We start from the raw sequence: 14,251 nt of genomic DNA, 5'->3' as shown, positions 1-14,251 counted from the left end.
ACATTTAAACATGTACAATCACACAAATGAGATAAGCATTATCTGAACAAAGTCTTGTGTGTTGTGTGTGAGCATTAAATGTGGAATAGTTCGTAGACCAGAGTGAAGCTTCAATGATCAATTTAATCAAGTCATACACAACTGGTACGAAATCAAATGGACTATCTCAATTATAGAAATGAACATCTATGACCTCCCACAAGAAAATGATTACAAAACTTAGAAGCTTTTCATTTGGCTTCTGCATAAATCATAACAATTGATCCTTTTTGGATAATACATCTCTTTTGAGATCGGTGCTTGAAATTTTTGATATTTCAACATGTAGAGTTAGCCTTTGGCTTTTTGAGCATCATACATTATAATATAAAAGTCACTTTCCCTTTTTCCTAGTCAAATACTAGCATGTGCGAGAGGCTTTTGCAGCTCATTATCTTTATTCATTTGGAGATTTACATTTAGTGAGCTCTATAGAAAAAACATAAAAATAAAGTGGGAAGAGATATAGGCACAAGTCTATGCAAGTATCAAGATCATCAAGACTATTGACCAATCATTCATGACAAGCTTGAAGATCTATTTATAACAATCACACCTAGATTTCAAGATTTCTCCCACAAAGATATATGTGCATACATAACAAGCTTGGCTTGTAAATGCACTACGCCATTAATACGAAGGTATTAGGCCAAACTCACATATGATATACACAACACAAGCGATCAAACTTTTTGAAGATTTTTCAATTTTATGATTTTTGAATTTTTTGAACACACTCAAAAATAGAACAAGAAAAGTAAGATCAATAACAAGAAGTAAGAGCAAAACTTGTAAAAGAAACATGATATAAACAGAAAGCAATGCATGATATGATGCATGAACCTATGATCCTAAGCATTGGAAGTATTGATGCATGGACATAGGAGATAATCATGCATGAGTACCCCTCTTCACCCACACGTCACATGTGTTTGGGGTGATATCCCTATAGGATTGGGTATGTGAATTGTGACCTTCAAACCTACTGTTGAAGTTTGCCAAACATGTAGTAAATGCCTCAATCATCTTCATTACGTCCATCACACCGGAATCTCCATTTTGACTTCTTGGTTGCCCAACAGCCCAATTCCTCTTGTCATCTCTTGGTCCTCTTGACCTTTGACCCCTAGCATTATTCAATGCTCTCAGCTTATGACAATTAGATCTGGTGTGTCCTTAAAGTCCATAATGGAGGCATACATGGTTCGTTCTTAGACCTCTTTGTGATTTTGGAGGTGATCTCCCTTTGGCTTTAAACCTGACTGTTGATTGGTTGCGAGGTTTATTCAACACTCATTGGTTAGCCATATTCGTCTTCTTCTCCACATTTGCTTTCTCAACAGTAGGGACAGCTCCTTTTGGTTCTTTGGCCTTCACAAACTTTACTTCCTTGGTTACCTTTACACTTGAACTACTTTCTCCAATATATCCAACCCGGTTTTGTCGAAGAAAGATTTTTTAGAAGAGATGACATCATCAAGCTTCTTGATAGAGACTTGGTCTACTTTGGCATTTACTTGAACCACCTCAAGCACAAGAAATTTCAGCTTTGTGTAAGCCTCGGATAACTCACCATTCAACGTCTCAATCTCACACTTGGCCTCCTTATATCTTACTAGGAGACTTCTATAGTCCTCCTCTGCTATCTTCATCTTCTTCACAGCCGCCTTGGCCACCCTTACATACTCTCCCAACTTCTCAAGGAAAGAGTTGTAATTCTCTTGAAGACCGGTTGTATCTTCATCTACTTCAGCATCCAATTCTTCTACAATTCCCATGGATTCCTCATCACTATGCTCCCCAAGTTCTTGCACAAGCAAATTCAAGTCCTCTGAAGATTCAACATGAGCAATAGTCATAAATGCTGAGAAGTTCCTTCTTCATCACAACTACCCTCTGAATTTGAATTGGAAGAGTCCAAATCACTGAGAGTTGTGGCATATGCCTTGCCCTTCATTCTCAAATAATTAAAACATTCTCTCTTGACATGTCCATGTCCATTGCACTCAAAGCAAGTGATTCCTTGAGTAGATTGAGACTCCTTCCCATCTTTCTTCCTAAATTCCTTCCTATCACCCTTGGGAGATGAAAACTTTCCTTTGTTGAAAGGCTTCCCACTGTTGTTCATCTTCAGAAATTTTCGAAAGTTCTTTGCAAGGAATGCTACTTCCTTCTCCACATCATCCTCTTCGAAGGAGTTGTCCATTCTCTCGGTGATGGTTTTAAGAGCAAGAGATTTGCTCGATTTATGAGAAGGTAGTCCTAGCTCATATGTTTGGAGAGATCCAATTAGCTCTTGGATTTTGATCTCATCCAAGTCTTTACTCTAGCTGTGACTTTTGCTCGAAAACTCTCCGGTAAAGACCTTAAAATCTTTCTTACTACCTTAGAATCTTCAATCTTCTCTCCGAGATTGAGTTTGGCAATTACAATTTCATTGAGCTTTCCATAGAAAGAATTGAAAGCCTCATCATCTCCCGTCTTAAGTTCTTCAAATATGGTGGTAAGCATTTGAAACTTCGTGTCCTTGCCTTTCTTGGTACCCTCATATGTCATTTCAAGGATCGTCCAAGCTTCCTTAGCCATCTCCACGTGCGATATCCTGTGAAACTCATCAGGGGACACACCACAGAATATAGCGTTAATGGCCTTACTATTCGCATTAGCTAATGCAAGAGCTGCCTTGTCCCATTCGGACTTGGCAGTTGTGGGTTTAACATACCCATTCTCAACGGAATCCCATACGGACTCATCTATAGCACACAAGAAAGCCCTCATTCGGTCCTTCCAAAAAGCATAGTTGCCTCCATCAAAGAATGGTGGGGCATTAAGAGATTGTGACCGGTCCATCACAAAGGGTCAAGGAACACACTCAGGTATTTAAAGCACAGTAAGTGTAACCGCTTTGATACCAATTGAAAGCTGTTAAAAACACAAGAGCTGTTTAGACCCCCAAAACAACACAGCAATAAAATGGAATGTAAAATAGTAGGGAAGAGAGATGCAAACACAAGATAACAAGCTGATGTGTTATCGAAGAGGAAACTGAAGAACTCGGCGAAAAACCTCTCCACCGCCCTCCAAGCGGTAATCGATCCACTAGACAATCAGTTGGAATAAATGGGTTAGCAAGAGACCCGCCAAGCCTAATCTACCCGATGTATCTAAGCCCTCCAAGCTCCTACTTTAACAAGGCTTCTCGGAACCGTGTCTTGTCTAGCTCTCTAGATCCCACAACAAGCTCCATGTTGCATTTGCCATCCTTGGCTTCTTCCAATGCTTCCCAGCAGCACCAAAAGCTCACTTAACACTCTAAAAGGGTGTGGTAAGTGTTTGGGCTATCAACCTCTCAATGGTATGGAAATGGAGAGGTAGGAGTTGAGGAAAATTCATAAGCAATTATGTAGAGGATTGTTTGGCTAGGGTTTTCTCTTAGAACCACTCTTTAACATTTATGGGTAATGTGGATATATATAGTGTGAGTACAGAAAGTGTGTATCAGATAGCACAGTCTGGCAAAATAGAATGTTTCGTAGGTGTCTCGCGAGAAGGCCTTACCCGCAAGCTACTCATGAAACACAGCTGTCTCCATCTGTACTGACTCTTCACATTCCAGTAATGTGCAGGACACATGCATCACTTCACGGGATGCTAAGTCGCGAGGTACTCGCGAAAACCTCTTCAATCTTCAATAACTTAAGTCTTCACACTCTTTCTCTCTAACACACAACCCTTACAATCAAATCCCACAATAAATATAGGGTACAAAAGATTGAATAAAATTACAATCAAATTTGGCACGGAATAAAAGCCAACAAAATACAAATTTGTAAATCACAACTTTACAATATCAACCATCACGACCTGTTTATTAAGCATGTCAAGTGGGTCATGTTGTGTCATGTTAACCTTCTTCAATAGCAAATCGTGTTAGGGATGAAGAGTCATGACACAATTATTATATGAGTCTAGTTCAAGGTTGAAATATTTAACTGAATACCCTTATCTCGACACGACACTACCACGACATGGTAATTAGGGGCGGAGTGACTTGGCTCCCCCAAAATTTTTAAAATTTCCTCTATAGTATATAAAAAAAAAAAAAAAAAAAAAAAAAAAAAAAAAAAATAGACATGGGCCCCCCAAAAATTAAATCCGCCCCCCCCCCCCCCAAATTATTTTGAACAATTTTTCTAGTCCAATACAAACAAAAAAATTGGCCCACATCCAGCCAAGCCGGCCAACCCAAGATCCTTAATCAAACAAAATGAATTCTCCTCTAAACTAAAGCCACTTCCAACCCAACCCCAAATCCGAAATCCCTAACACTAATCAAACAAAACAAACTCATCTTCACGCCCCTACATCACTGCTCAAATTCCCAGTCTTCACATCACGCCTCTGCCCTCTGCTTGACTACCTCAATCCACACTGCCTGCTAACCCTAATTGACACTTTTACATGAAGGATTAACCATAGGAATATATATAAAGGAGTAGAAGTGCAAGAGGTGAAAATGGTGAAATGAAATGCAAAGAGTTTTGTTTGTATGTGTGAGAGAGGAAAAGACTCAAAACATTAAACCAAATGAAACAAAAAGTCAATATTTAATTTGTTCTTATCTCCAATGTGGCACTTGAGAATATTTCAATTCTCTTTGTAAAGAATGTGTCACTTGGTTGAATCCACGAAAATAAAGAATTCCTATCTTTTAAATTGTAATTAGGCCTTGTATTTATTGTGCCACTTTAGGAATGTCCAGAAATAGTGAACCCAAGAAAATAAAGAGTTCTTACCTTTTGAATTTTATTTAATCCTTATCTCTAATGTAGCACTTGGGTAAAGAATTGAAGTGGAAATTTTTTTTCTTCTCAAAGAGAGTGCCACATGGCAAAACCTCATGCACTCTCATAGGAGGTCTCTGCTTTTATATATACTAGATCATTTGAAATCTCGTAAGTATAAGAGACAATTGGCTAATAAAATCAATTTTTAAAGAATTTTTTTTTTTTGCAAAGTATGTAAGATATGTTAGTTATCAATTTGTTTGTTTAATTAATCCGAAAAATTCCATAATTCCATTTACCAAGTAATTATTATTACTATACATTCTAAAGACTCTTAGTCATTACAACCCAAACTTTGGTGGTATTTACGAAGGATCCTAAAAAATTACATTGAAATAAAACAGACATGCCTTTTCACTATGCATGAGTATAATTAAAAACAATCACAATTATACATTTTTTTTTTTTGAAGAGATTCAAATGATACGTAGTATTATCTTATTTTTTTTTTTTAAAGCATATAATTCTAAAATATGTAATGGTTTCTCATATTATATATATATATATATATATATAATTTAATAGGATTTAGACTTTTCAATTTTTTCATCCAATAATTCAGTTGCCACAAAAATTTAAAAAAAAAAAATGGATACGTGGTGAAAACTTGAAATCCAATTTAGAATCTAATTGGATTTGGATTCTTCAATTTTTACACTTTGTAATTCACTTGGCTCAAAATTAAAAATTAAATATTTGTATCTCTCTTATATGTATTATCTTTGCATTTTTTTTTTTTTTTTGAAAAAAAGGCAGTAATATATTTGTATCTAAAAAATCTTGGGATTTTATGAGAATATGCGTAAGAAAATAAATTAAAAAGCTTAAAGTTGAAAGTTAAAAACTATTCCAAATGGTTATCATGGTAGATAAAAAATTGGCTTGCCAAGTAATATATTCTTGATTAAAACTTTAATTTTTTAATATTATGACAGCATTATACCCTCCTTATCAAGGGTTAATAAATTAATAAGCCTTGAACTATCGAAATCTTGCAAATGTCCACAAAGCAATTGGTTTTACGGCAGACATGCTCAATCTGTTTGTTTGGAAAGGTCCTTAAAGATATTCCTTCAATAATTTTTTTTTAAAGAAAAAAAAAAAAGGAAAATACTTGTATGACATATATTCCCATTTGAGAAAAATTATACTTCGGTGCTTCACAGAAATCTGGTTGCCATCTATTCAACTGTGCCCCTCTCTGTCCTCCAATACGCATACATAAAGACATGCACATGTTTATACTTGCTTCATAAACCCACTCAATAACATTAGTGGAAGTAGCATATCCCTTACAATGTATTGTTTACATTGCATAAATTGGACCATTCATGCATTACGCAGGTACGAGATCCCATACTGGGATAATGGATGATTCAAATCGGAAGTGTAGGGGCAAACATTTCTTGGGACATGAATCTGATCTCTAAAGCTAACTTTTCTTCATGTTATGTAGCGATTCTATGTTCTTTTAACATGGCTAATTACCTGAACATTCTAATTTAGTTAAAAGGCATCTCTCCTTTGTTCTTTTATAATGAGTCGTACTGTACTTTTTTTTTGGGATAAGTAATGAGTTGTAGTGTACTTAGCCAGCCTTGATTAATAAGAAAACAACCTTAACAGTTCCAGACAATAATTGGAAACGAAATGTCACAGAATACCATTTGCTTAGTTTTAGATAAATATGATTGTCAACTATTGTATTTCCATACATGCTGTTAGTGTATACTTGACAAACAGATTTTAAAATGGTCTAAAATGGTCGTTAACCATGATTAGATGTCCATATTTTATTGGTGCAGTAGAATTTTTAGCAAATTTTTAAGCATTATTGAAAAGTATCTGTAAATCAATCAAATCTTTGATACCCCTTTGCAGCTTCAGCTTTGTGGTCATGCCACATTAGCTGTTGCACACTATCTTTGAATATATTCTAGAGTGTGAAACTCAAAGTATAAGAGGTGTCCTCCAACGAAACATGATCTACTAAATGAATTACATGCAATTTCTGTCAATTTAATAGCAATCACATTCATGGTTTTATAAATGAAAATTCACCCACCAGCAACCATAAAGTTACAACAACAAAATACATTACACTTTCAGATTTCAAAGTTTTACAATTTCAATCACTCTTCAAAAACAGCATATCAGGTAGGATGGAAAACAGTTTCAAATAGTGATAATGCTTTCTCTTTGTTAGCGCTCCGCCTCCCCTTGAATAGTAAGCGGTAAGTCACTAGTTCAAATCCAATAATAGTTAAAACCGGCTGAAACCCCTATTTTTGCTAGCATGGCAGCAAGTACAGACTGGCAGTAAGGAGTCAACTGAATGACCAAAGCATTGGTAAGTCCTTTGTTGTACTGGGGATCACTAAGCAAAGAATACCCACTGCACCACAACCATACACAGCCCACAAAATTTAGTTCAGAATTCAGAAAGTTACATGTTAGAAATTACAGTATAGTTCTGAAAAGCGATAAAAACAGAGTCCCCTATTACAGAAGAGGATTCTTTTGCACACAAAAATAATCATTGATTAAAATGTACCGGAGAAATGAACAAACAAAATCTGAAATTACTAAAGGACCAAACCTCATCCAATCAACCAAAACTAAATCAAGAAACAAAAAAGAGTCAAGTAGGTATCTAACTGGAAAATAATATTAAAAATTTTATTCTTCACGTAATTTATTTTTTGCCATCAACCAAGTGGTGCCTCGGTTTCTGAACTGAACCCAGATCAGAATGCACCATAATCTTTAAGAAAATGACAAGAAACTCACAAATAAATTTTTTATTTTTTCTTTGAAGGTTAATATCGATTCCTGTAGCATAAGATCAATAGGATGCAAAAGAAAAAAAAAGTGTAATAATCGTGTGACCACAAAAATGAACCCTTCATTTTAAGTATTCAGTAACTTTCAGATTCTAAAAGGCCAAAAAACTACACTACAAATTATATCAAAAACAAAACAAAAGCTCTCCCCTTAGCATGTAGCCATCGACAAAACATAATCCGTTCAAGAGAACTAAAAAAACAGAACTCAAGAAATTGGGGAAAAAAAAAGGAAATAAGGGAAAAGGTAGCCAAACCTCAACCCTTAATGGACACAGATAATAAATATAACCTCTATTAGCAGAGAAAGTAAAACCTAATATGTGACCCCTTCTTTTGATTCAAAATGTTGTATTGCTAAAGCACATCCCTAAAATTCCATTACTCATGAATAGAAAATCAACCCACTACCTTCTTTTTATCTCTTCATTGGGCTGCGAAGCAAAATTTTCAATAAAAACTCAAGAACTAACACCAAAGGGTGGATGCATGCACATATGAAAAATTATGTGAACATGAAACACTTTATGAATCATATACTTATTCAAAGCAGCCCAAAACACCAAAACCTGCAAATATTGAAAAAAATAAAATGCTAAAAAATCAACGATTATTGAACGACGACCATGTTTTTTTCTACACATATTGAAGGGCTAAACCTCATGATGCCACCCAAAAAGAAGAAGAAAAAAAAAAAAAGGATTACAAGAAATCAAAAAGAAAGCATTAAAATAAAGAGTATAACACATCAAGTAACAAAATGCAAACCTTGGGTATAGGTGCTGCAGAAAAGAAGCGAAACAAAATGGGTGTCAAATTAACAATTGGAAGGAGGGAGAGGTTTTATTTGGCCATTTTTCTTTTACCAACTGCCTATTCCTATGAATGCAGACCATCTAATGACTTAGATTGTCCCTGATGACATTGTGCACCTTTGTTTAGTATTATCTCTAATTTTCTATTTCAAAGAAGGCAGTAACTAATCAAAGAATATAATAAATCCAAATTGGAAAAGATTATAATGTTAGTAATGTAGGAAAAACAAAGATTATAATCTGAGGCCAAAACATTGAAAGAGAGAGAATAAACATCCGGATTTTAATTCAAATTCGAATAACAAAAAGTAGTGGTAAGGATGTGAAATAAGTAAAAGGGAGAATTGGCTGAAGAAATAAATTTATAAAGACAGAAGCTGGCTAAAACATGCAAATCAAAGCCAATTGAAACAAAAATAGAGTAAATGAACAAAATGTAAGACAAAAGTATGAGATAAGTAAAAAGAAAATCAGCATTCAAGCAAACTGTAATAATAAAGATCCATGGACAAATCAAAAACATTAATCAAAGACAATTAGTGAATTAGTGGATCAATAGAAGTATGTAGATTTTTTTTTTTTTTTTTTCATCTTTATATCCTTCAGGTTTTGCTAGATTCCATTTAATTTGTCTAATTATTGTAGCACTTGACTTAATTTAGGTTAGTTTGGAATCTTGGACAAATGCAAAAACAAATGCTATATTGCCTTAAAAAATTAGGCCTGCTACATTTTTAATCCAAATGTATAACTACCCCACTGCATTTTATATATATTTACTATAACATATCATTAAACAGATAAATACAAAATAAATAAATTAAAAACTCTCATTCAGATGATGGCAGGTTCATGCATTTTTAAGGGTTCTTGAGGCTTTCACAATAATTTTGTATGTTATAGTAGCTTCTAATTACCACAAAATCTGAAGCATTTAGATGGTACCTGCAGCTTTTACTGGACAGCTATGGTATATAAACTACAAACTAATTTGGAAGGGAAAATATGCTAATTTGGATTACTGAGAAAACAGTGACATATTCTTGTGCAGGTGCATGAAACTGTATTAGGAAGAAATTCTCCAAGTTTAAATCGTGAAGATCATCATCTGGTTTCCCAAAGTAATTCCAAAGCATGTGTTTATAGGCTGGTTAAGGCTAACGGTTCACAACAGAATGTCCACAACAAATTTAATGTGTAGTGATGGTGTGCTAATCTTGATACTCAGTGTGTTCTTTGTAAAAAGATAATTGAAAGTAGGCATCCCTTGTTTTGTGATTGTTCATTCTCGATGAATATATGGTGAACCATAATGAGCTGGTGCCTTTAAAAAATCCCAAAGTTCTGTTGGCATGAGATTATGCTCAAGGATGAGAATTGTGTCCAGATTCGCATTTTGCTCTACTATGTATCATATTTGGTTTAAGATTAATGCTAGTATTAATCAAGGAAGACTACCTTCTGAAGAGGCTATGGTCAAAATGATCAGGTGGGAAGTAAAGAACAGAGTTAAATGTAACAGTTACTGAAATTCTATTCAAAACAGAATGGGAAAAAAACATAATTTACTATCAAAAAAAATTCATTGATTCTTTAAAACAAATATACATTCCTTTAAACAAATATACAATCAAATGGGGAACATGATTTTTAGCACAAACATTAAAAAGGTTTTACACTTTTTAGTTTCAGGTAATAGATGCGTAGAGCAGCAACATTGAGCAATCAACCATTATTAATCAGCAAACATGTTTTTTCCTACACATTTTCAAGGGCTAAACCTCTTGATGCCACCGTAAAAGAAAGTGGATTCAAAGTAAAGAGTATAACACATCAAGTAACGAAATGCTGGCCTAGAGTATAGGTGTAGCAGGAAAATAAGCAAAACAAAGTGGTGTCGTTTGTTTGAGAATGTAGCAATTTAGGGCTTTTATTAAGTGGTGTGAAACGGTTTAAGTTGTTAAAAAAAATATATTAATACTTTCAAAAATTATTTGTAATTGTATTTGAAATTTTAAATATCAAAGAACAAATGGGTTTTTCATTTTTTGTTAGTTGAGAGAAGACAGTAAAGAGAGAGGAGAGGCAGCAATTCAAAAGGCTTGAAAAGTCATCTAATGGCTTAGGTTGTCCCTGATGACATTGTGCACTTCTAGGGTTCTGCCATTCTTGTCCATGCCGTAAGAATTCATATTCACAACAAAGCATCTAAAGAAAGAGAATGAACATTCGAATTTCAACTCAAATTCGAACTCAGAGAATTGATACGTACCTTTCGTCGGTCTGTGTTTAGTTCCGATTATGTTGGCCACAGAGTTGCGCCAATCTCTATTTTCATATCTCAAACCCCTAAATTGACAGCAACCCTAAAGAAGACAATAGGGTAAGAGATTAAACCAAAGCTAACCCGTCTATTTACATATATTAAACAAAACTACTCATAACCAAAAAACCTAAATCATAACAAATCAAACCAAAATACCTGAATCATAAATAATACCCAAATGAATCTCCCTACAAAAAAACCCACTTTCTAAATAATACCCTAACGGTTGATCCCTATCTCCGTATCTCAATACCTTTGGGACGAACATTTGATCGCATGATTCTCCATTGGATTGCAAGCCTCTCTTTTCTTTTCTTTTTTTATCCTTCCCTTTCTCTGTATCGTTTTTTTTTTTTTTTTTTTTTTTTTTTTTTTTTTTTTTTTGGTTTAGAGAGAGAAAATGTTAAGCAGTTCGATGAAAAGAAATCGGTAGGGATTTTTTAATTGCAACGTTATTTTTTTTTTAAACCGGTTATTTAAATTATCCTTTTTTAATTGCAAGCGTGGTAGAGTTGAAAGTTCAAAAACGTGTATAAACACCCTTGAACGTTTAGACCCCCAAATTACAACTTAACCAATTCAAGCAATATGTCAAACAACAAGTGTGCGGAAACTTAACATAAGCTATAATATGGAATTGGTTAAAAACTATCTAAGCCAAAACAAAACACAATCCACAGCAGATAATAAAAAGGCAAAGATAGAGAGGAAGGAAGATGCAAACACAAAGACAACACGCGATGTGTTATCGAAGAGGAAACCGAAGCCCTCGGCGTAAAACCTCTCCACCGCACTCCAAGCGGTAAACAATCTGTAAGGTTGAATTTATTCAACCATCTAATTGGCTTTATTCCGTGCCAAATTTGCTTGTAATTCAGCATTTTGTAACCCTGTATTTAGGTGGGTTTGTTGTAAGGGTAGTGAGTGAGATAGAGTGAAGTTTGCTCAAGAGTGTGCAAGAAAACAGAGACTTGCGGCTGGGACTCGCGGGTGGACTTGCGGCTGCAAGCCGCCGAAGCAGCACACGTGCCAAGCATGCTGGAAGATGAACAGTCATGCTAGCTGGAGCACTACAGGACAAAACAGGACAACTGGCCATACGGTTAACTCGCGACTGGATCTCGCGACTTGGTCAAGCCGCGAGTTCAAGCCGCGAGCCACCCCTGTTTTGTAAAACCTGACGTTTCACATTCCTCTCCCACTCCAGTATAAATACCCCTTTTACCCACGATTGAAAGAGAGCTTCCAGAGAGAATTTTGAGAGAGAAACCCTAAAGAAAAACCAGATTGCTTCACCCACAATCTCTACTGTAAGGTTGAATTTAATCAACCATGTGTTGGCTTTATTCCATGACAAATTTGCTTGTAATATAGCACTTAGAAACCTTGTATTTAGGTGGGAATCATGTAAGGGTAGTGTGTGAGAGAGTGTGAAGAAATGCTCAAGACAGTGCAGTGAAGCAGAGACTCGCGGCTAGGACTCACGGGTGGCTCGCGGCTTGCAAGCCGCCAAAAGTTGCTCACGTGCAGAGCATGCAGGGGAGCTGAACAGTCATGCCACCTGGAGCACTACACGACAAAAATCCAGACTGGCCATTAAATTAGCTTGCGACTTAAACTCGCGACTCAGTCAAGTCGCGAGGTCAAGTCGCCAGCCAGCCCTGTTTTTGGAAAAACTGACTCTTGGTATTCCATTTTCACACCAGTATAAATACCCCTCATTCCCACAAGATATGGGCGGCTATTCAGAAAGAAAACCCCTAAGAGAGGTTTCTTCAAAACACCCACCCAATTAGAGAGAGCTACTCATTCTTAGAGAGAAATCTTTGTAGTCTCTTCTCATTCCCTCTCTCATTGTCATACCTATTGAGAGGAGATTTCTATCCAAACACTACCCACACCCATTTAGAGTGTTGAGTGTTCTTGGAGTTTTGGGAAGCATTGGAAGATGCCAAAGATGGCGGATGCTATGGTTTAGTAGCGGAATCCGGTAAGCTAGAAAAGAAAAAGGTTCGGCGCAACCTCGTTGGATCAAGAAGCTTGGAGGGCTTAGGTACATCGGGTAGATTAGGCTTGGAGGGTCTATTGCTGTTCATGTATCCCAACTACATTTTCTAGTGGATTATTGACCGCTTGGAGGGCGGCGGAGAGGTTTTACGCCGAGGGCTTCGGTTTCCTCTTCGATAACACATCGTGTGTTGTCCTTGTGTTTGCATCTCTCTTCCCTTTATCTTTGCCTTTTATTTTCTGTTGTGGATGTGATTTATAATTGGCTTAGATTGTTTTCCAATTCTGTTTATAGCTTATGTTCATTTTCCGCACACTAGTTGTTTGACATAAAGCTTGAATTGGTTAATTTGTAAATTGAGGGTCTAAACGTTCAAGGGTGTTTATACACGTTTTTGAACTTTCATCTACCTTAGAGTCTCTTCAAATTCCTAAACTCTCTTCCTCTCCATTGTCAAATCCTTGAGAGGCATTATACCAAACCTGGTTCTCACCATCATCATCACTGTGAGACAGTCGTTTGGATTTCTGGGAAGCAGTCAGGAAGGAGCCAATCTTCATTGGTTGATGCTATGGTCTAGTAGCGGAATCCGGGAAGCTAGAAAAGAAAAAGGTTCGGCACAACCTCGTTGGAGCAAGAAGCTTGGAGGGCTTAGGTGCACTGGGTAGATTAGGCTTGGAGGGTCTATTGCTGTCCTTGTATCCCAACTGTATTTTCTAGTGGATTGATTACCGCTTGGAGGGCGACGGAGAGGTTTTTCGCCGAGGACTTCGGTTTCCTCTTCGATAACACATCGCGTGTTGTCTTTGTGTTTGCATCTTCCTTCCTCTCTATCTTTGCCTTTATATTATCTGCTGTGGTTTTATTATGTTATGGCTTAGATAGATTTTAACCAATTTCATATTATAGCATGTGTTAAGTTTCCGCACATTAGTTGTTTGACATATTGCTTGTATTGGTTAAGTTGTATTTTGGGGGTCTAAACGTTCAAAGGTGTTTTGTACACGTTTTTGAACTTTCAATTGGTATCAGAGCGGGTACACTGTTGTTGGTTTCATTACCATTGTGTGATCCTTGACTCCCTTTTGAGATGGATAGGTCTTAATCCCTAAATGCACCTCCATATTTTGATGGTAGTAATTATGCTTTTTGGAAGGTTCGTATGAGAGCTTTTCTGTGTTCTATTGATGAATCCGTTTGGGATGCTGTTGAGATTGGTTGGACCAAACCTGAGGCAGCCAAATCCACATGGGATAAGGCAGCACTTGCTGCATTTAATGCTAACAGTAAAGCACTCAATGCTATTTTCTGTGGTATGTCTCCAGATGAATTTCACAGGATTTCTCACATTACCATTGCCAAAGATGCATGGG

General features: G+C 36.2%; 1 protein-coding gene across 1 annotated transcript; it reads right to left on the bottom strand.

Annotated features, from left to right (window-relative positions):
* Nucleotides 1-1,894: 1,894 nt before the first annotated feature.
* On the bottom strand, nt 1,895-2,245 carry LOC126719491 (uncharacterized). Its single transcript, XM_050422039.1, has one exon. The coding sequence runs from the start codon at nt 2,243-2,245 to the stop codon at nt 1,895-1,897; it is 351 nt and encodes a 116-aa protein (XP_050277996.1).
* Between the last annotated feature and the right edge of the window lie 12,006 nt (nt 2,246-14,251).

Source organism: Quercus robur, chromosome 3 (genome assembly GCF_932294415.1).
Source record: "Quercus robur chromosome 3, dhQueRobu3.1, whole genome shotgun sequence".
In the NCBI taxonomy this organism is placed as follows: Eukaryota; Viridiplantae; Streptophyta; class Magnoliopsida; order Fagales; family Fagaceae; genus Quercus; species Quercus robur.
Note: the sequence above shows the minus strand (reverse complement) of the source record. Positions and strands in the feature narration are given on the sequence as shown.

Coding starts and splice junctions, on each gene's coding strand:
- LOC126719491 (XM_050422039.1), bottom strand. CDS start 2,245: ATGGACAACTCCTTCGAAGAGGATGATGTGGAGAAGGAAGTAGCATTC.